This window comes from Monodon monoceros, unplaced genomic scaffold, assembly GCF_005190385.1.
Source record: "Monodon monoceros isolate NGI ecotype Baffin Bay Population unplaced genomic scaffold, NGI_Narwhal_1 Super_Scaffold_16, whole genome shotgun sequence".
NCBI classification, from domain to species: Eukaryota; Metazoa; Chordata; class Mammalia; order Artiodactyla; family Monodontidae; genus Monodon; species Monodon monoceros.
In genome coordinates, this window is record NW_021703772.1 from 92130553 (window position 1) to 92155038 (window position 24486).

At 41.1% G+C, this 24486-nt stretch overlaps 2 protein-coding genes across 3 annotated transcripts in view; one reads left to right on the forward strand and one right to left on the reverse strand.

The window, feature by feature from the left end:
* Positions 1 to 24486, reverse strand: part of THSD7B (thrombospondin type 1 domain containing 7B) — a 975661-nt gene that overhangs the window by 597170 nt on the left and 354005 nt on the right. The window lies entirely within an intron of this gene.
* LOC114896963 (ferritin-3, chloroplastic-like) overlaps positions 9718 to 24486 on the forward strand; it is a 119415-nt gene continuing 104646 nt past the window's right edge. Inside the window, 1 exon segment of the mRNA XM_029225575.1 lies at positions 9718 to 9976. Coding sequence (XP_029081408.1) covers positions 9718 to 9976 — 259 coding nt within the window.

Below are 24486 nucleotides of genomic sequence, written 5' to 3' on the forward strand. Positions count from 1 at the left end.
GCTTCCTGGACTTGATTAACTATCTCCTTTCCCATATTAGGGAAGTTTTCAACTATAATCTCTTCAAATATTTTCTCAGTCCCTTTCTTTTTCTCTTCTTCTTCTGGAACCCCTATAATTCAAATGTTGTTATGTTTAATGTTGTCCCAGAGGTCTCTGAGACTGTCCTCAGTTCTTTTCATTCTTTTTTCTTTATTCTGCTCTGCAGTAATCATTTCCACTATTTTATCTTCCAGGTCACTTATCCGTTCTTCTGCCTCACTTATTCTGCTATTGATCCAATCTAGAGTATTTTTAATTTCATTTATTGTGTTGTTCATCATTGTTTGTTTCATCTTTAGTCCTTCTAGGTCCTTGTCAAATGTTTCTTGCATTTTGTCCATTCTTTTTCCAAGATTTTGGATCTTTACTATCATTATTCTGAATTCTGTTTCAGGTAGACTGCCTATTTCCTCTTCATTTGTTAGGTCTGGTGAGTTTTTATCTTGCTCCTTCATCTGCTGTGTCTTTTTCTTTCTTCTCATTTTGCTTATTTTACTGTGTTTGGGGTCTCCTTTTTGCAGGCTGCAGGTTCGCAGTTCCCATTGTCTTTGGTGTCTGTCCCCAGTGGCTAAGGTTGGTTCAGTGGGTTGTGTAGGCTTCCTGGTGGAGTGGACTAGTGCCTGTGTTCTTGTGGATGAAGCTGGGTCTTGTCTTTCTGGTGGGCAGGTCCACGTCTGGTGGTGTGTTTTGGGGTGTCTGTGGACTTATTATGATTTTAGGCAGCCTCTCTGCTGATGCGTGGGGTTGTTTTCCTGTCTTGCTAGTTGTTTGGCATAGGATGTCCAGCACTGTAGCTTGCTGGTCGTTGAGTGAAGCTGGGTGCTGGTGTTGAGATGGAGATTTCTGGGAGATTTTCACCATTTGAAATTATGTGGAGCTGGGAGGTCTCTTGTGGACCAGTGTTCTGAGGTTAGCTCTCCCACCTCAGAGGCACAGCACTGACTTCTGGCTGCAGCACCAAGAGTGTTTCATCCACACGGAAAAAGAGGAAAAGGGGAAAAAATCAAAAATCTTGCTCTCAAAATCCACCTCCTCAATTTGGGATGATTCATTGTCTATTCATGTATTCCGCAGATACAGGGTACATCAAGTTGATTGTGGAGCTTTAATCTGCTGCTTCTGAGCCTGCTGGAAGAGATTTCCCTTTTCTCTTCTTTGTTCTCACAGCTCCCAAGGGCTCAGCTTTGGATTTGGCCCCGCCTCTGCGTGTAGGTTGCCGGAGGGCATCTGTTCTTCGCTCAGACAGGACGGGGTTAAAGGAGCCACTGGTTTGGGGGCTCTGGTTCACTCAGGCCGGGGGGAGGGAGGGGCACGGAGTGCGGGGCGGGCCTGCGGCGGCAGAGGCCGGCGTGACATTGCACCAGCCTGAGGCGCGCCATGCGTTCTCCCGGGGAAGTTGTCCCTGGATCAGGGAACCCTGTCAGTGGCGGGCTGCACAGGCTCCCCGGAAGGGGGGTGTGGATAGTGACCTGTGCTCGCACACAGGCTTCTTGGTAGTGGCAGCAGCAGCCTTAGCATCTCATGCCCGTCTCTGGGGTCCGCGATTTTAGCCGCGGCTCGCACCCGTTTCTGGAGCTCCTTTAAGCAGCGCTCTTAATCCCCTCTCCTCGCGCACCAGGAAACAAAGAGGGAAGAAAAAGTCTGTTGCCTCTTCGGCAGGTCCAGACTTTATTCCCGGACTCCCTCCCGGCCAGCCGTGGTGCACTAACCCCCTGCAGGCTGTGTTCACGCCGCCAACCCCAGTCCTCTCCCGGCGCTCCTACCGAAGCCCGAGCCTCAACTCCCAGCCCTGCCCGCCCCCGCGGGTGAGCAGACAAGCCTCTCGGGCTGGTGAGTGCTGGTTGGCCCTGATCCTCTGTGCGGGAATCTCTCCGCTTTGCCCTCCGCAGCCCTGTGGCTGCGCTCTCCTCCGCGGCTTCGAAGCTCCCCACCTCCGCCACCCGCAGTCTCCACCCACGAAGGGGCTTCTAGTGTGTGGAAACCTTTCCTCCTTCACAGCTCCCTCCCACTGGTGCGGGTCCCGTCTCTATCCTTTTGTCTGTTTGTTCTTTTTTCTTTTGTCCTACCCAGGTACGTGGGGGGTTTCTTGCCTTTTGGGAGGTCTGAGGTCTTCTGCCAGCGTTCAGTAGGCGTTCTGTAGGAGTTGTTCCATGTGTAGATGTATTTCTGGTGTATCTGTGGGGAGGAAGGCGATCTCCACATCTTACTCTTCCGCCATCTTTCCGGCAGCCCTCAGCTGTTTTTTATTGGTTCAGCAGGAAAGGCAGTGAAGAGTAAGCCAGACACAGAGTGAATCCCACCCAGTGTTTGTCTGAAGGACTTTCTCCCTTTCCTTGTTGACCACTAGGCAGTGATGACCCTTCGGGGGTACCAGAAATCTGTTTGCTTTATACCACAAAGACAGCAAAGTGGAGCAGGTGCTTGGGATGCTGAAATTTTTAGGCTGTGTCTCTGCCCAAAAGACAAGAATCAAGTATTATTTCCACAATGAATAATCAATATGTGTTGGGCTTGACGAAGGAGGCCTTGCTTACTGTTGTCTATTAGAGGTTCACAGGAAAGGCAGCAGTGTTGGCACTATACACACAGGCTTTAAAAATACATAAAGCAAGGGCTTCCCTGGTGGCGCAGTGGTTGAAAGTCCGCCTGCTGATGCAGGGGACACGGGTTTGTGTCCCGGTCTGGGAGGATCCCACATGCCGCGGAGCGGCTGGGCCCGTGAGCCATGGCCGCTGAGCCTGCGCATCTGGAGCCGGTGCTCCACAACGGGAGAGGCCACAGCAGTGAGAGGCCCGTGTATCGCAAGCAAAAGAAAAAAAAAAAAAACATAAAGCAAAGGGCTGGATGGCATCCAAACATTTTATTTACCATTAAGCAACTCAAGAGTTAATTTTGCCTAGGATGAAAATTATGCCAGAGCACACTTGAGATAATATTCTTTCTCAGTAACTTCAATGTTTTAATGGTTCCATGGAGTCTATCTGCCTCTTAATATATAACCTCTCTTTCTAGAAGCAGATCTTCATCTGGCTGATGAGTGAGAGAGAACAAAATGTAAGCTGCATTTGGGTGGACAGAACATCTAGTGCATCTAATTTTTTTCAAAGGAATAACTACTTCTGTTTTGAACCAGTAATTTTAAGACTATTCAAGCTCTACTCTTGTCATCTGGAAAATAATTTCCAAGTAACTGCATTTGAAAAAATATTTCAGAAACTGCAGTACCATGGCATAATCACAGTATTTTTTTCTATCTAGAAACAACTGGAAACATCTCTTTATGCTGTATAGTCTAATAATTATACTGAAGATTCTACAAAGGCTTTACGAAGATCAAACCCAACCAGTTACTCATCAGCTTTATCTCCTCAACATCAATCCAATCTGTCCATGTTTCTTCATCCCTACTGTTACCACCCTCGGCAAAGTTATCACCTTTTCTTACATGAATAAGAGGAGTAGCCTCCTGTCTGGCCTTCAGAATCCACTGCCTCACCCCGCTCCCTGCCGTCAGTACTTTCTCCTTATTACAGATATATATCTTTTAATAATTCAAATCTGTACCACTTTTGGTGCAGTGTGTTGTCTATGTGTCATTTCCATGCTCAAAGCCCATCGGCAGCTCCCTATTCCTCTCGGAATAAATAAAACCAAATTCTTAATATAGCATACAAGTGTCTGCCTGATCGGGCCCCCCATCCTTTCCCCTTAGTATCCCAATCGCCTGACTCACCCACATTCACTCACTGCTCTCCCATGATGTTTGCCCTCTTCCAATTCCTCCGATGCTCCAAGCTCCCTCCCAAACCTGGGCAACCACATGTACTGTCTTTTAAGCCAAATCCCATGCTCCACTCCCTACAGCCCAACTCAATTTCTACTCACTCTTCACTTTCTTAGGGAACTCTTTCCTATTCTCTGACTGTACCTTACTCTTATACATAGCATTCATCACTCTTGCAATTGCAAATCCAATGGTATGGTTCATTGTTTAATACATGTCTCTCTCACTTGATTCTAAACTCCATGATGGCAGAAATGTGCCAGACCTGTTCACCACTCTATTCCCAGCACTAACCCAGAGCTTGGCACATGGTAAACATCCCATCAATACCACACATTATTGAAGCTAGAACAAACAGCAAAGTAGGAAGCAGAATCATGTCTTCATGTAATTAGCAGCAATGTCACCACTGAAAACTCATCACACCGATGGGTTGATGGTTTTACCCAAATGAGGAAAAAGTTAAACAGTCTCCTCTGTGTTTCCTTAGCTTATGCTTAAAAGAAGAAACTTCCAACATAATGCCCAATGGAATTCTTAAATACTGGTTTTTACAAAACTCCACTTGTGATACCCATTACTCTTTGTTGCAACTCTCTGGACTCCTTATTGTCAGGCTCCATAAAGGCCATGCACTCAGGGATGGAGTGTCCAATCTTCTTATGGTGGTTAGCATGTTAAATGTACTGAAATACACATGTCTACAGAAATACCTTTGATCTTAGTCATAGCTCTAATCAGAAAATACTAATTGCTTCAGGAACATCACTGAACAAGATGCTATTGTCTTTTTTTTCTTAGAGGATTCAAATAAATAAGAATTACATATCAGATCTTATCATCCCAGCCTATGACTCACATCCTAAAAAGCGGCAGGAGGCAGAATTATCATGGTGGTCACAGGCTTTTTAAAATAACAGCAATAGCACTGTGGCAGACGCTATGCCCGACACTTTATAACAATCATGTCACACAGTCCTCAAAGCAGCCTTGCAAAATAGGCTAATTTAAGAAGAACTTCTGGATGCCCTAAGTTCCCTGGATATTTTCAGCAAAATCAGCAGAAGGAATAAAAAGAGAGCAAATATGATCTTTTCAGAGTTTGTTGACATGATAACATTCTCACGCACCCAGGAAAACACCTAAGAAGGGAAGGGTCTGGAAGGCCCACGTTAAGACTGTTAACTTGGACCACTCCTCAGCCTGAAGAGGAAGCCTCAGAAGCAGAGAGAAACCTGAGAATCCAGCCAGGATTAGGTTCCCAGCTGGAACCTTGAAGATTCTGTGGAAATATCTTCATGTTCACATCCTAGTGGGGCTTTGAGTGGTACCATTATTCTGAAGGGTAAAGTTTAGGTCAGAGACCCAGTACCCACATTCGTATGGGGTTGAGGGATGGGAGAACCATGTTTAAAGGGTATGTTTCATTGACAGAAACACAGAGATTTATTAGAAGGAAAATATTTTTGAAAATGAACATAGCCCAACTAGTCTCTGGCTTTTGTGTTGCCAGAAGTCTAGTCCATTAAGGTTCTGTTGGACGTTCCTGAAGAGAGGTTTCCCTTCCCCTGGCACGTGCCTCCTGGCTCAAAAATAAAAGCTTCCCCTGACCCTTCTCCTGTCTGGAACAAAACTGATAAGAATGGAGATACTGATGTTAGTGAGAGAGAGATAGAGAGAGCCTGTATTTTGCTTCCCCAGAAAGGAAATGGCAGCCATGGGTGTCCAGGCAGAGCAGGCCAAGGCCACTGGGCACCTACTAGAGATCCAGGGCTCAGCGCAGTGGGGAAGCAGCACAAAGGACCAGGTGCAGCACAGAAGTTCTAGAGAGAGTTCCCAGCCCACCTATCAGGAATAAGGGCCTTCTAAGTGGTGACCAGTATGAAGTGATGGCTGAGGAATAGGTGGATCTCCCAGACAAAAGAGGAAGGACCCTGGTGGTAGAAGGGTTCAAAACAATCAAAGTAAGCCAAAGTTGAATGAAAAATAGTATACTTCTTACACACCTAAATTTTAGGGGGGTGTGTCACTAATTTATTCTGGAGGAATCTTGAAAGAAAGTAGAAATATAATGCCATAAAAATGCATATAGTCAGTAAGGCAGAAGCAGGAGGGTAGAGAGGTAAAGCGTAATGCCCACCAGGACTGGTCACTGGTGGTGTCCAACTGGAGACACCCCCTCCCGCCATTACCCATTCTAAGGCCAATGCTTAATTCTAGGCAAAATGAGATTGAGGAACAAAATGAGAATCAATCACCAAAGAGCAGATAAAGCTGATTCATTTCTGAGCTGGTATAAAATCAGTACAAAGAACTTGAAGACTTGGCTGCATAAATATTAAACGAGAAATTCTGGAATAGACATTGTCCTCCTTGGAAGAAGGTGGGATCTCAAGAAAACATCCCTTTGAGGTGAAGGCTGCTGCTGGCAAAACTGGCAGCCTGAGTTTTCAAGAGCTAGGGTGCATCAGACATTCTTATAAGTGGCCATGGATCAGCATGAACTGAAGAAGGCCTACCTGGGTTCATGATCTACTCGGTTCATATAGTGGTGCACCCAAAGTTTTTAGCTGAGATGGGTACCCAGTATAATAATCACCACCACATATAATAATTAAAGGGAATCAGAGAAGTAATAATAAATACATCCCCCACCAGCGCAAGGTCTGACAGCCCCACAGGACAGCAAGCCCTTCGCTCGATAGCGCATTGAGAAAATCCATCCTCATGACCCTTTTCTAACTGGGTGAATACAGGGCAGTGGCCTGCAGCCTGTGTCAACTCCTTTTAGCCCCTCCACCTCTCCACTCACGCATGATTGGAATTTCCCAGAGTGCTTTGTGGGAATTCAACTTACACTGAAAGTGAATTGAAGAAATGTCATTTGAGATATAGGGGTAGTTTACAGTCACATAATGAAAATAATGATTATTATAAGGTAATAATCACTTGATAGACTTAATATTAGTATTTACACAGATGATTGAGAAAAAAAAAAATACTGGATTTTAACCGTTCCTGGGGACAAGTAAGTACTGTGCTGCCTCCCTGCCTTTCCTGTATCATCAGATTCCCACCTAGATTCCCACCTAGATCACACGTCATCATTCAGGGATTCCTAAAATGTTTTCAGTGGAACGATGGCATCCTCTGAGATCAGTAGGCAGGGACAGGCTCTGTTATTAAATAAATTTGGGAACAATAGAGAGTTAAACCAAACTTAAGGTTTTCTTTTTTGTAGGACTCCTCCAGTGTATGTAAGAGCTTTTAATATTCATGGCGAATCCCCAAGAATTGATCCCTAGTGTGTAATGTTCACAAATTTCTTTGCCTACCTCACTCTTTTCCAAGACAAACAAAAAGAAAATATTTTGTACGTGTGATGTTTTGCTCTTGTTAGATGAGGTAGTTGATCATACTTTATAACCTTAACAAGTTGAGATAACATGAAATAAAAACACTTTTGTAATTTTAATTTCAGGATCCATATCCTACGTCAGGGTTGAAATGCCACTTCCTATTCAAAGACTAGCACTTACATCCCTCCCAGCATATGAACACACAAAACCACATAGCAAAGAACACGTCAGAAGTCTAAGATCTGCCACCTGTCTACAAAGAAGGAGACAGATGTAAATCACACAGCAGAGATTGCAGATTTGTTAGGCATTAGTTGAGTGATTTAAAAAGTCTAAGACACAAGACCAAAGCACATGGAATAGTGACAAGGCTTAATGCTGGAAAGGCACAAACCAATTCAGAGCAATCATTGAACATGTCACTAATTTACAGCCCAATAAAAGGATCTAGCATACAGTACCCATCATCTAGGTTTAGATTTTCTGTATCATTTCAAACATAGCTCGTGTTATGCTGGGTTTTATTTCAGGATATGACAAGGTGTACTTTATAGGCCATGCATTAGTGAATTATAGCAATGTAATCATCGATTCCAAGTTTAGAACACAACTTACTGACTCTGTATGCCATGCTAGGAGTATTACGTGAATCTAATATTCTGCAATAATACACAATAAGCAGGACTGGTTTATACATATTTATATAATTATATTAGCATTTTATTATATTAAATATATAGTACATATGATACTATATTAATACATTATATACATTTTAGCCAATTCAATTTCTTATGCATGCTATATTTTATATATTTCATTACATATATTATGTACTATACAAAATATATAAATGTTATATAACCACAGATATAGTATGTATGAGTTTGTGTGTAAATATATATATACATACACACACATGCACATATGTATATTGCCCACTTAATCTGTTAAGCTCTTAGTATATTTCAATAGTACATCTCAATACCCGCCCCTAATATGTATCACCTCAATTAGAGACAGTCCTGCTTATCTGCAACTCCCAAGCTCATCCCAGCACCAATAACCTCAAGAAGTCTTTTTCTGCTTCTCTTCCCTCTACACAAACAAATGGGTAACTATCCCCCTTAGTTAAAATTCTGTGCTTATGCATACAACCATCAGAGTACCGATATTCAACATGTGAAAAACGTTAGTTCTCTCTCCATACAGAGACCACACAGAAACTGATGGAACACAGGTATTTCTGAATCATGCCCAAGATGATTAATTTACATTCATTGTCATTTTAGAGTGAACTATACTCGGTTATATCCTTGTTCTCCAAAAATCAATACTTAATTCATAGTCTAGATGGGGCAATTTAATGTGGACCATACAATTCTACTCCCTGGGCACTGGCTTACTGTAACACGCTATTAGAACGCTTTATCCCCCTTGTGATTTCAGAGAATTAGTCTGAGCACCTTGTAATTCCTATCCTGATGAAACACATTATCAAAAGCCTATACCACTTGGAAGTAATTGAAGTCCACACTTCCTAATCCACATTAAAATTTGAGGTTTTTTTTTTTCTTACTCTGTTCAAGACAGATGTAGTCTCAGCATGAATCCCTGTCCTTTACCTTTTTCCAGCTGGACAACATAAACCATGGGATATGTTAAGCAAGGGATCTCCCAGGTCCCAGAAAGAGATCACGCGACCTCTTTGTTCACCTAGGGGAAGGGAAGAATCAAAATTAGCTTTCATACTTAGTCTAGGGTTGGGGGAGGCCGGTGACCCAATAGCTCCTGTATGCCTTTCTACTGGAACACATTTTCAGCACTGTCCAACCTTTGGAATTCTCACTGAACGGTCCATTTGGGAGTGAAACACCCCGACTCCTCTTTGACATGCTTCTTTCTTGTGACAATCACCAAAAACAATGAAGGTAGGACATCACTCACAATGTGGCCAAATCTTTTGCTCTACTACAGGGGTGACTGCAGATGTGAGCATTTTGTCTGTGGTCTGGAAGCCTGGCCAGGAAATCAGCACCTTCCCTGACCACCTGGACCTGCTAAAAGGACAGAAACACAGTAGAGTAGGCGGGGCTCTGTTCACAGCACCCCAACAAACTAGCCTTAAATGTTTACATTAATTTATTCTTCTAAAAATCTAAAGTGAAGAGTCAAGGACCTCAACTACTTTAAACTAGGAAGAAACAGGTTTGTGGGAAGTGCTTCGTAGCTATACAGACTTTAGTCCAAATCTTTATTTTGCTGTTCAGCACTCTGTGACCCTGAGCAGTGCTTTTGGCTTCAACCTTCAATCATTGCAACCTGTAGGCACGTGAGAACAGAGACAAAGTACGTAAAGCTCCTAATGCAGTGCCTGGCACAAAGTGAGCCCTGAATGAACAACAGGTCCCTGCGGGAGGTGCTGTCTGTTACCAGGCGCTTGTCCTACACAAGTGTTGATCCCAAGTTTGAAATTTGACACTTGGGGTCAGATAATTCTTTGTTGCGGAGGGTTGTCCTGTGCGTTGTAAGATGGTTAGAAGCATCCTTGGCCTCCATGCATTAAGTGGCACTAGCACCCCTCCACCCCCAGTTGTGACAGTCACAAATGTCCCCAAACGTTGCCAAACGTATCCTTGGGAGCAAAACTGCCCCGACTTAAAATTGCTGATCTACACTATATCATTCATTCCTAATAAAAATCCTGGGAAGTGGGTGACTCGTCCATTCTACAAAGAAGCCATATTACCTGTGCGGGACCCGGGCAGTACTAAGGGGGCAATCCAGGAGAGTGAGTCAAGAGCCTGAACTCTGCCCCTGTGTTCCAAATCTATAAAATGGGTATTTTTAAAGAAGAAGAACAGAAGTGTCACTGATATGTATTCAGCATTCTAAGTTCAACTTCTGGCTGCCCAAAGCCAGAATGTTTATATGATTGCACGTTTCACCTCTCCTCTGTTTTTATTAACTTTCAATAAACAAATTTTCAGAGCCACCCTCCCCATATACTTCAGTGCTACTTTATTAAGGTCCACTTTACCCTCCTCCTCTGCTCTAGAAAACAACCCGGACTTGGGAATCAAACAGACTGGATTTGAACTGCAGTTCCTCCATTTTCTAGCTATGTGACTGAGGGCAGGTAACTTAATCTCACCTTTGTATCCTACATAAAACGCACACCAGATTTTGCAGACTTCCCAGCTGAGTGGACAGCCAGTTCTCCAGGGCGGCCTGCTATGCAGAGCATGGGTAAAAGGTACAAAATTGCAGTTGCGGAGCTAAACCCTGCCCTCAACCTTCTTCTGCAGGGCCCTCGCCACAGGTGGTGTGATTCTTTCCCCCTCATTAAATGTACTCTGCCTATCCACAAGCTCTAAAAGATTAATTGTATCTTCCCCCAGAGACACACAAATTAAAAATAATCCAACTTCCTCAACAAATTGAATACTAGCCAAATGTAACCCAACTGCCCCATTTACTCTATGACAAAGAGAATGGGGAAATGGACCTGGCAATAGTGCCTGTTAGCGGCCAAAGGCAGTAGTGGCTCTTTTCCAAGGAAAGGGGCCAGGGTCATCAGCAGTGGGAACTGTCCATGAGCGGGGAGTCAAGACCTGCTGCCCAGCACAGAGGAATGATTCCTTTTCATCAGGTGCGCTTTAACTTGACCCTTTAGCTTTCAACCCCTTCCCTGTAGTGATTTTGAATGAGGAGGTTTTAACATGATGCTTAAAAATCTCATAGAGAAAATGTCAAACATCTCAATCATCTTCCACTCCTAGAACTTCAAAACTCATGAAACCTTCTTAGAAAGGACATTTTTAAAGACACACAGCCCCTTAAATTCCAAACTGGGTGATAACTCTATGAACATTTTGAGCCCAAATGTAGAGTGAAATGAAAAACTATGGGTCAGCGTTCCATCTTGTGTTAAAATTTTACAAGGTTAAAAAAAAAAATCCCGAGTGATTCTCCAAAGGAAGAGACCAACAAAACCTTTTTATTTTTCTTAAGCATTAAATAAGATGAAAATCTTAACACAAAAATAAGAACATTTGTGATTATCCTTCTCATAGGTGATATGACCAATGTGGATTCTGCTTTATACATTATTCCTGATTTAAAACATCCTCCTTAACATCCCTAAAGTTATTTTTAATATTCTCTGAATACCCTTTTCCATACTTTAAGAATGCAGCTAATACAAATTGCACTGTTTATACTACCTTGTCACACAATTGGATACATGTGAGCATGAAGGAAAACGCAATCCTTAGATACAACTTGTTAGTGCAGAAAGTACTTCAGCCAGATAAACCCATATTTATCTTCTTAAGAGATGAAGAGAGGAGGGAAAAAAGCGAAATCGTGATTTCAGGCCCCCCAGGTCAAGACTTGTTGGGAAATAAAAACAAGACTTTCTCTCAGACACAGAATGTGAAAAATGAAAACAGCAGACTATAGTTACATGGAAAAACAAACTAGATTCATAAAGGTCCGTTCCTTTAGCACAAAAGTACAATATTCATAGCATATATATATATATATACAATTGTCCCTCACTATCCACAGGGGATGGGTTCCAGATTCCCTATGGATACCAAAATCTATGGATGCTCAAGTCCCTTATACAAAATGGTGTAATATTTGCATATAATCTATGCACATCCTCTTGTATACTTTAAATCATCTCTAGATTATTTATAATAACTAACACAATGTAAACGCTATGTAAATGGTTGCCAGCATGTGGCAAAATCAAGTTTTGCTTTTTGGAACTTTCTGGAATTTTTTTCAAATATTGTCAGTCCAAGGTTGGTTGAATCTACAGATGTAGAACCTCAGATAAAGAGGGCCAACTGTATGTATATGTGTGTGTATGTGTATATTCAGTTCAAAATACATGAGCTCCATTTTTATATGGCCCTTCATAGTCCAAGTAAAAGAATCTAGTGTCCATTTATATTTAGATTATTTTAATATATAAGCATAAAATATTTTAATAGTTGAAACAGTACCCACCTATATAAAATATTCAATTAAGTATTATGTGCTATAAATAGTATTATGGTAGTATTTAAGTAATATAAATAGCACTGTAATACTAGTTACTACTGTAGTATTGCAGTGCTATTCACAGTACTCACATATACAAACTTAATTCAATTCAGTATTGAGAAAATGCTATGCAGAAAACATAGGTAACAAAATTATACCAGAAATATCAAAAATTGGTACCTAAGAGGTCATTTCTGCCCTAAGATTGCTTAGAATTCCACAGGGAAAGAAAACTTAGTGCCAACCAATGTACAAAGACTTTAGAAACCTTGAATCAGAAAATTATTTTACTCAGAAAATGGGGTGTCTCGTGGACAGTTGATTGTGATAACTACACTTTCTTCCCAAATATGGATGTGGAAAATGGGAATGATGTGGGCACTTCATTCTAAAGGGTCTCGATCTTTTCAATCAAATGGAGAGAAGCAGAGAGAACAGTTCAGTCCAGCCACTGTGAGACACATGAGGAATCCAGTAGGGATGAGTAACTGTCCCTCTAAACCTGCTGGTTGGTATTACACTACACAAATAGCTACAGGTATTGCATCCGTGATAGAGATACCCTTTCAATGATATTCCAGTCCTTTGCTAAGTCCCTCTGGGAATGGAATGCACACACCATTCTGACTTAATACTTACAGAATGATGTTCTTCTACAGACACTGTTCAGCAGTTGGAGGTATTTCAAAATAACCTTATTTAAGCAAAAGTCTACCGTGACAGGTATGTCTTCTTATGTTTGTGAAACCCATAGTCAGAGAGTTGTAATAGTTCCCTCAAGTACAATGAAGTGAATAAGCACTCTTTGGCAACATTGGTAATGGTAATACATTTCCATCACTCACAGTCCCTCATAAGTTGGCTAGTATAACTGAGAAGGAGAAATGAGTATTTCTCTGAAAAAAATTGCAAATATAGTATTTACCATGTTGGTGCCATAAAACAAAGGTGTAACCAAAAGATGATGTGTGCTGACACTTCATTAAAAACTCTATGGACGTTTGTATACAGCTATTAAGCAGGAACATCAGGAAATAAAGATCACCTTTTTAAAAAAAGAAATCATAAGGTAGTTCTATCAAACATTTTTCAGTGAATAGTATTTCATGAGAATTGGTGAAAATAACTAAAAATTGCAGTGTTCTTGATAGACTTAAAAATACTTAAATTCCACATGAAAAAAGCCTCTGAATCATTTAACTTTTGTTTTTCTGAAGGCAGCTAGTCATTTGTTTTAAGTGTTTGTACATTTTGAGTATATGGAAGCACATTTTATGTACTTCAGAGTACTGCTGATGTAGTAAGTAGTATATCATCAAATCACTGCTGCAGCAATTCTAAGGTCAAAGCTATTGCTTTTGGATTTGATACATTCTGTGTGTGATTTATGGACTAATTTTATGGAAAATATGTAGGCTATATGTCCCAAAAAGCACTTGATGGTATTATAACAATGAAACATGATAGTTATGGGATGCCCTTCATCTAGGCATATCAAAGGCCTTTCCTGACATTAGTTAATCCTTGCAATACCCTCAGAGGCAAGGAAGTACACCTGCACCACCTTTTTTTTTAGAACATAAAGAGCACTGGGGATTTTCACAAATCTACCTAGGTTTAGAAAAACTCTTAATCATTCATGCCTTTATTCATTCATTCTAATACAATGAGCTTCAGACAACGTGCTAGGACCTGGGGATAGAATGGTGTGGAAAAACTAGGAGCACCATCCCTGTGCTCCCTCTTGGAACTTACTGTGAAATATGTGAAGTGCTTTCATTTATGGTAAACAAAACAACATAGTAGCTTTTCTCTTATCTAGGATTTTACCCTTACAATCTGAAAACACACCTCTCAACAATATCTTCTAGCAGCAAAGAAGTAAGCTTCCAAGTTGTGAAAATGTATTACAAACAGGAGTGCTCCTCCTACCACAAATCTTTCTGAGAATTCACTTTACATGTATCCCGAACCCACGTTGGTCAATGGGATTATAAGCAAGAGAGTCAAAGCTAAATTAAGCTAAATGAGCTTCAGATTCACATGAACTGGGAAATATTCAGTATTAAATTAATACCTGGTATTAATATATGTTTGTTGATCTAACTAACACAGACATGTCTTTAGATTCATCAACATTAAGTATAACACTTTCACGGCACCTAAGTTTGATAAAAGTTAAATGAAATCTTGTTATATCTGTTGCAAATTTGTCAGCATGAAAAATAACTTAATATGATGAAATTTTAAAGTATATGTAAATGAGATAAGAGCAAGAGAGACCTTCAAGATGGCAGAGGAGTAAGACGTGGAGATCACCTTCCTCCCCACAAATACATCAAAAATACATCTACATGTGGAACAACTCCTGAACGCTGGCAGAAGACCTCAGACTTCCCAGAATGCAAGAAAATCCCAATGTATCTGGGTAGGGCAAAAGAAAAAAGAAAAAACAGAGACAAAAGAATAGGGATGGGACCTGCAGCTCTGAAAGGGAGCTGTGAAGGAGGAAAAGTTTCCATATACTAGGGAGCCCCTTCACTGGCGGGGACAGGAGGTAGTTGGGGGAGAGCCCCTTACTGGCGGGGATGGGAGGTAGGTAGCGGGGAAGCTTCAGAGCCATGGAGGACAGTGCAGCAACAGGCGTGCAGAGGGCAAAGCGATGAGATTCCCACACAGAGGATCAGTGCCGACCAGCACCCACCAACCTGAGATGCTTGTCTGCTCACCCACCAGGGCGGGTGTGGGCTGGGAGGTGAGGCTAGGGCTTCAGAAGTCAGACCCCAGGAAGAGGACTGGAGTTGGCTGAGTGAAGACAGCCTGAAGGGGGCTAGTGCACCACAGCTAACCGGGACGGAGTCCAGGAAAACGTCTGGACTTGACAGAGAGGCAAGAGACCATTGTTTTGGGGTGCATGAGGAGAGGGGATTCCTGCTCCATGTGCCCACAGAAGGCAGAGCACTGCCTAAGAGAGCTCCAGAGACGGGCGCAAGGTGTAGCTATCAGGTCGGACCCCAGAGACGGGTATGAACCACTAACGCTGCAATCGTTGACAACGAGAATCATGTGTGCAAGTGAAGGTCACTACCCATAGCCCCCCAGGAGCCTGTGGAGCACACCACTGCCAGGGTCCCCGCGTTCCAAGGACAAACTCCCCGGGAAAACACATGGCATGCCTCAGGATGTTGCAACATCAGGCCAGCCTCTGCTGCCAGAGGCTCGCCCTGCATACCAATTATGACGTCCATACCCCTCCCTCTCTTCCATCTGAGTGAGCAAGACAGCGTTAATCAGCTGTTGCTTTAAGCCCCTCCTGTCTGGGCGGGGAACAGATGCCTGAGGGCAGCCTACGTGCAGAGGCGGGGCCAAATCCAAAGCTGAACCCCAGGAGCTGTGCGAACCAAGAAGAGAAACCGAAATTTATCTGTGCAGCCTCAGGAGCAATAGATTAAAACCCCACAGTCAACTTGATAAACCCAACAACTTGGGAATACCTGAAGAGACAACAGATGTTCCCAAAATTGAGGCGGTGGACTTTGGGAGCAACTGTAAACTTGGGGTTTGCTGTCTGCATCCGACTTGTTTTTGGGTTTATGTTTATCATAGTTTCGTTTTTAGTGCTTGTTAGCACTGGTGGATTTGTTTATTGGTTTGGTTGCTCTCTTCATTTTATTTTATTTTTTATTATTGTTTTCCTTTTTTCTCTTTTTGTGTGTTTGTATGTGTATGTTTCTTTATGTGATATTGTCTGTTTAGTTTGGCTTTTATCATTTCTCCTAGCGTCCAGTCTGTTCGCTTTTTTGTTGTTTTCTTTTTTCCCTTTTGATTAGTCTCTAGGTGTATGTTTCATTCTGTGATTTTGTCTGTTTAGTTTTGCTTTCACCATTGGGTTTGGGGTTCTAACTGTTCATTCTTTTTTTTCTTCCTTTTCTTCAGAACTGTGTGGCCGGCAGGCTCTTGGTGCTCCAGCTGGGTATTGGGCCTGGGCCTCTGAGGTGGGAGAGCCGAGTCCAGGAATTGGACATCAAGAAACCTCCCGGACCCACATAATGTCAATCAGCAAGATATCACAGACATCTCTGTATCAACACTAAGACCCAGCATCACCCAACGGCCAGCAAGCCCCAGAGAAGGAAACCCTATGCCAAACAACTAGCAAGACAGGAACACTACCCCACCCATTGGCAGAGAGGCTGTCTAAAGTCATACTAAGTTCACAGACACCCCAAAACACACCACTGGACATGGTCCTGCCCAAGAGAAGGACAAGATCCACCCCATCAACCAGAACACAGGGACCAGTCCCCTCCACCAGGAAGCCTACACAAGCCACTGAACCGACCTCACCCACTCGGGTAAGACACCGAAAATAAAGGGAACTATGAATGTGCAGCCTGCGAAAAGCAGGCCCCAAACACAGTAAGGAAAACAAAATGAGAAGACAGAGAAACACGCAGCAGAAGAAGGAGGAAATAGGCAGTCTGAAGAGGAAATAGGCAGTCTGCCTGAAAAAGGATTCAGAGTAATGATAGTAAAGATGATCCAAAATCTTGGAAACAGAATGGAGAATATGCAAGAAACGTTTAACAAGGACATAGAAGAACTAAAGAGCAAACAAACAATGATAAAAAACACAATAAACGAAATTAAAAATACTCTGGAAGGAATCAATAGCAGAATAACTGAGGCAAAAGAATGCATAAGTGACCTGGAAGATAAAATAATGGAAGTAACTGCTACAGAGCAGAATAAAGAAAAAAGAATGAAAAGAATTGAGGAGAGTCTCAGAGGCCTCTGGGACAACATTAAATGAACCAACATTCGAATTATACGTGTACCAGAACAAGAAGAGAAAAAAAAAGTGACTGAGAAAATATTTGAAGAGATTATAGTTGAAAACTTCCCTAATATGGGAAAGGAAATAGTCAATCAAGTCCGGGAAGCACAGACAATGCCATATAGGATAAATCCCAGAAGAAACATGCCAAGACACATATTAGTCAAATTTTCAAAAGTTAAATACAAAGAAAAAATATTAAAAGCAGCAAGGGAAAAGCAACAAATAACACACAAGGGAATCCCCATAAGGTTAATGGCTGATCTTTCAGCAGAAACTCTGCAAGCCAGAATGGAGTGGCAGGACATATTTAAAGTGATGAAAGGGAAAAACCTACAACTAAGATTACTCTAACCCAGCAAGGATCTCATTCATATTCGATGGAGAAATTAAAATCTTTACAGACAAGCAAAAGCTAAGAGAATTCAGCACCACCAAACCAGCTTTACAACAAATGCTAAAGAAACTTCTCTAGGCAAGAAACACAAGAGAAGGAAAAAACCTACAAAAATGAACCCAAAACTATTAAGAAAATGGTAATAGGAACATACGTATCAATAATTACCTTAAATGTAAATGGATTAAATGCTCCAACCAAAAGCCACAGACCGGCTGAATGGATACAAAAACAAGACCTGTATATATGTTGTCTACAAGAGACCCACTTCAAACCTAGGGCCACATAAAGACTGAAAGTGAGGGGATGGAAAAAGATATTCCATGCAAATGGAAACCAAAAGAAAGCTGGAGTAGCAATTTTCATATCAGACAAAATAGACTTTAAAATCAAGACTATTACAAGAGACAAAGAAGGACACTACATAATGATCAAGGGATCAATCCAAGAAGAAGATATAACAATTGTAAATATTTACACACCCAACAAAGGAGCACCTCAATACATAAGGCAAATGCTAACAGCCATAAAAGGGGAAATCAACAGTAACACAATAATAGTAGGGGACTTTAACACCCCACTTTCACCAATGGACAGATCATCCAAAATGAAAATAAATACGGAAACACAAGCTTCAAATGACCCATTAGGCCAGATGGACTTAATTGATATATATATAGGACATTCCATCCAAAAACAACAAAATACACTTTCTTCTAAGGTGCTCATGGAATAGTCTCTAGTATAAATCATATCTCGGGTCATAAATCAAGCCTCAGTAAATTTAAGAAAACTGAAATCGTACCAAGTATCTTTTCTGACCACAACGCTATGAGACTAGATATTGATTACAGGAAAAAAATTGTAAAAAAATACAAACACATGGAGTCTAAACAATATGCCACTAAATAACCAAGAGATCACTGAAGAAATCAAAGAGGAAATCCGAAAATAGCTAGAAACAAATGACAATGACGACCCAAAACCTATGGGATGCAGCAAAAGCAGGTCTAAGAGGGAAGTTTATAGCAATACAATCCTACCTCAAGAAACAAGAAAACTCAAACAACCTAACCTTACAGTTAAAGCAATTAGAGAAACAAGAACAAAAAAAACCCCCAAAGTTAGCAGAAAGAAAGAAATCATAAAGATCAGGTCAGAAATAAATGAAAAAGAAATGAAGGAAACAATAACAAAGATCAATAAAACCAAAAGCTGGTTCTTTGAGACGAAAGACAAATTTGATAAACCAGTAGCCAGACTCATCAAGAAAAAGGGAGAGAAGACTCAAATCAACAGAATTAGAAATGAAAAAGGAGAAGTAACAACCGACACTGCAGAAATACAAAAGATCATGAGAGACTACTATAAGCAACTCTATGCCAATAAAATGGACCACCTGGAAGAAATGGACAAACTCTTAGAAAAGTACAACCTTCCATGATTGAACAAGGAAGAAATAGAAAATATAAACAGAGCAATCACAAGCACTGAAATTGAAACTGTGATATAAAGTCTTTCAACAAACAAAAGCCCAGGACAAGATGGCTTCACAGGCGAATTCTATAAAACACTTAGAGAGAGCTAACACCTATCCTTGTCAAACTCTTCCAAAATATAGCAGAGGGAGGAACACTCCCAAACTCATTCTACGAGTCCACCATCACCTTGATACCAAAACCAGACAAGGATGTCACAAAGAAAGAAAACTACAGGCCAAAACCTCTGATGAACATAGATGCAAAAATCCTCAACAAAATACTAGCAAACAGAATCCAACAGCACATTAAAAGGATCATACACCATGATCAACTGGGATTTATCCCAAGGATACAAGGATTCTTCAATATAGGCAAATCAGTCAATGATATACACCATATTAACAAACTGAAGGATAAAAACCATATGATATTCTCAAAAGATGCAGAGAAAGCTTTTGACAAATTTCAACACCCATTTATGATAAAAACCCTGCAGAAAGTAGGCACAGACGGAACTTTCCTCAACATAATAAAGGCCATATATGACAAACCCACAGCCAAGATCATCCTCAATGGTGAAAAAATGAAAGCATTTCCTCTAAGATCAGGGACAAGACAAGGTTGCCCACTCTCACCTATTATTCAACGTAATTTTGGAAGTTTTCGGCACAATAATCAGAAAAGAAAAAGAAACAAAAGGAATCCAAATCAGAAAAGAAGAAGTAAAATTGTCACTGTTTGCAGATGACATGATACTATACATAGAGCATCCTAAAGATGCTCCCAGAAAACTACTAGAGCTAATCAATGAATCTGGGAAAGTAGCAGGATACAAAATTAATGGACAGAAATCTCTTGCATTCCTATACACTAATGATGAAAATTCTGAAACAGAAATTAAGGGAACACTCCAATTTACAATACTCCCAATTGCAACAAAAAGAATAAAATACCTAGGAATAAACATACCTAAGGAGATAAAAGACCTGTATGCAGAAAATGATAAGACACTGATGAAAGAAATTAAAGATGATACAAATAGATGGAGAGATATAGCATGTTCTTGGACTTGAAAAATCATCATTGTAAAGATGACTGACTGTACTATGCAAAGCAATCTACAGATTCAATGCAATCCCTATCAAACTACCACTGGCATTTTTCACAGAACTAGAACAAAAAATTTCACAATTTGTATGGAAACACAAAAGACCCTGAATAGCCAAAGCTATCTTGAGAAAGAGAAATGGAGCTGGAGGAATCAGGCTCCCTGACCTCAGACTATACTACCAAGCTACAGTAATCAAAACAGTATAGTACTGGCACAAAAACAGAAAGGTAGATCAATGGAACAAGATAGAAAGCCCAGAGATAAACCTACACACATATGGTCACCTTATCTTTGATAAACGAGGCAAGAATATACAGTGGGGAAAAGACAGCCTCTTCAATAAGTGGTGCTGGGAAAACTGGACAGCTACATGTAAAAGAATGAAATTAGAACACTCCCTAACACCATATGCAAAAATAAATTCAAAATGGATTAAAGACCTAAATGTAAGGCCAGACACTATAAAAGTCTTAGAGGCAAACAAGGCAGAACACTCTATGACATAAATCACAGCAGGATACTTTTTGACCCACCTCCTAGAGGAATGGAAATAAAAACAAAAATAAACAATTGGGACCTAATGAAACTTCAAAGCTTTTGCACAGCAAAGGAAAGAATAAACAAGACAAAAAGACAACCCTCAGAATGGGAGAAAATATTTGCAAATGAAGCAACTGACAGAGGATTAATCTTCAAAATATACAAGCAGCTCATGCAGCTCAATATCAAAAAAACAAACAACCCAATCCAAAAATGGGCAGAAGACATAAATAGACATTTCTCCAAAGAAGGTATACAGATTGCCAACAAACACATGAAAGAATGCTCAACATCATTAATCATCAGAGAAATGCAAATCAAAACTACAATGAGGTATCACCTCACACTAGTCAGAATGCCCATGATCAAAAGATCTACAAACAACAAATGCTGGAGAGGGTGTGGAGAAAAGGGAACCCTCTTGCACTGTTGGTGGGAATGTAATTTGATACAGCCACTATGGAGAATAGTATGGAGGTTCCTTAAAAAACTAAAACTAGAACTACCATATGACCCAGCAATCCCACTACTGGGCATATACCCTGAGAAAACCATAATTCAAAAAGAGTCATGTACCACAATGTTCATTGCAGCTCTATTTACAATAGCCAGGACATGGGAACAACCTAAGTGTCCATCGACAGATGAATGGATAAAGATGATGTGGCACATATATACAATGGAATATTACTCAGCAATGAAATGAAACGAAATTGAGTTATTTGTCGTGAGGTGGATGGACCTGGAGTCTGTCATACAGAGTAAAGTATGTCAGAAAGAGAAAAACAAATACTGTATGCTAACACATATGTATGGAATCTTAAAAAAATGAAAAAGTTCTGAAAAATCCAGTGGCAGGAGAGGAATAAAGAAGCAGATGTAGAGAATGGACTTGAGGACATGGGGAAGGGGAAGGGTAAGCTGGGACAAAGTGATAGACTGGCATAGACACATATACATGACCAAATGTAAAACAGATAGCTACTGCGAAGCAGCCGCATAGCACAGAGAGATCACCTCGGTGCTTTGTTCCCACCTAGAATGGTGAGATAGGGAGGGTGGGGGGTAGATGCAAGAGGGAGGAGATATGCGGATATATGTATATTTATAGCTGCTTCACTTTGTTATAAAGTGGAAGCTAACGCACCATGGTAAAGCAGTTATACTCCAATAAAGATGTTTAAATAAAAAATGGATTAAAGACCTAAATGTGGGCTTCCCTGGTGGCGCAGTGGTTGAGAGTCCACCTGCCGACGCAGGGGACACGGGTTCGTGCCCCGGTCCAGGAAGATCCCACATGCCGTGGAGTGGCTGGGCCCGTGAGCCATGGCCACTGAGCCTGCGCGTCCGGAGCCTGTGCTCCGCAACGGGAGAGGCCACGACAGTGAGAGGCCCACGTACCGCAAAAAAAAAAAAAAAAAATTTAAAGAAGGGTAATAGAAAGATGGGAGAAGGGTGAAATATCTTCAGAAAAGAAAAAAAAAACAAAGACCTAAATGTAAGGCCAGACACTATAAGAGTCTTAGAGGAAAACATAGGCAGAACACTGTATGACATAAATCACAGCAAGATCCTTTTTGACCCACCTCCTAGAGAAATGGAAAAAAAAAAACAAAAGTAAACAAATGGAACCTAATGAAACTTAAAAGCTTTTGCACAGCAAAGGAAAGCATAAACAAGACAAAAAGACAACCCTCAGAATGGGGGAAAATATTTGCAAATGAAGCAACTGACAGAGGATTAATCTCCAAAATATACAAGCAGCTCATGCAGCTCAATATCAAAAAAGCAAACAACCCGATCCAAATTGTGCAGAAGACATAAATAGACATTGCTCCAAAGAAGATATGCAGATTGCCAACAAACACATGAAAGGATGCTAAACATCAGTAATCATCAGAGAAATGCAAATCAAAACCACAATGAGATATCACCTCACACTGGTCAGAATGGCCATCATCCAAAAATCTACAATCGATGCATGCTGGAGAGGGTGTGGAGAAAGGGCACCCTCTTGCACTGTTGGTGGGAATGTGAATTGGTACAGCTACTATGGAGAACAGTATGGAGGTCCCTTAAAAAACTAAAAATAGAACTACCATACGACCCAGCAATCCCACTACTGGGCATATACCCTGAGGAAACCATAATTCAAAAAGAGTCATGTACCACAATGTTCACTGCAGCACTATTTACAATAGCCAGGACTTGGAAGCACCCTAAGTGTCCACTGACAGATGAATGTATAAAGAAGATGTGGCACATATATACAATGGAATATTACTCAGCCATAAAAAGAAATGAAATTGATATAGCTGTAGGGAGGTGGATGGACCTAGAGTCTGTCATACAGAGTGATGTAAGTCAGAAAGAGAAAAACAAACACTGTATGCTAACACATATATATATAGAACCTAAAAAGGAAATGGTTCTGATGAACCTAGTGGTAGGACAGGAATAAAGAAGCAGATCTAGAGAATGGACTTGAGGACACAGGGAGGGGGGAGTGTAAGCTTGGATGAAGTGAGAGAGTAGCGTGGACATAAATACTCTACCAAATGTAAAATAGATGGCTAGTGGGAGGCAGCTACATAGCACAGGGAGATCAGCTCGGTGCTTTGTGACCACCTAGAGGTGTGGGATACAGAGGGGGGTAGTGAGATGCAAGAGGGAGGGGAATGGGGATATATGTATGCATATAGATGATTCACTTTGTTATACAGCAGAAACTAACACAACCGTGTAACTCTATACTCCAATAAAGATGTTCAAAAAAAAAACGAGATAAGAGCTTTTAGGTAAAAACAGGCAAATATCGTATATTAACACATATGTGGAATCTGAAAAAATAGTATACATGATCTTATTTATAAAGCAGAAGTAGAGTCACAGATGTAGAGAACAAACGTATGGATACCAAGAACTGGGAGATTGGGATTGACATATATACACTATTGATGCTATGTATAAAATAGATGACTAATGAGAACCTACTGTATAGCACAGGGAACTCTACTCAGTGCTCTCTGGTGACCTAAATGGGAAGGAAATCCAAAAAAGAGGGGATATATGAATATGTGTAGCTGATTCACCTTGCTGTACAGTAGAAACTAACACAAGGTTGTAAAGCAACTATACTGCAATAAATTTTTTTTTAAATAAATCAATGTAGCTTTGATTTTTTAAAAACAGTAAAATTAGAAAAGAGAGGGATATAGTTAAATGGCTTTGAGAAGCAGGCACATCAACAGCAAAGATAACACAGACAGCCTAATGATAGGGAAAGAGACCCACGTGCTCCCCAAAGAAAGCCAGTAATAGAGCTCAAAGTTCACACTGTTCTGAGGCCAATTCGCATCAGGAGCTGAAGTCTTTGAGTTCATGCTTTCTTGATGATGCTATAGTAGGTTGTTTGCAAGAAAGCCCCGCACATTTTCAACCCTCCCTATATCTATACCTTATGCAATATGACCCTGCAGCAATTCCATCAAGATGTGGCATTTACTTCTTCACCCCCTGAAACTGAGCTAACCTCGTGACTTACTTTGGTCAAAAGAATGTAGTGGCAGTGATTATGTCAGTTCTGACAGAGGTCTCAAGAGGCCTTGTGGACCCCTGCTTCCTGAGCACTCCTGCCACTGCCATGTGAACAAGCCTGGACTGGCCTGCTGGTGGATGAGACACCACATGGAGCAGAAATGAATCATACCAGTTATGACTATCTTAGGTCAGCCAGCTTCTAGCAGACCCTCCCACTGACTAGATATGCAAGAGCAAGTCCAGTCCAGATCAGCTGGGTCCAGCTCAGATAAGAAGAACCACCTAGCTGATCTGCGGATACAAATAATAAAATTATTGCTTTAGGCCACTGGATTTT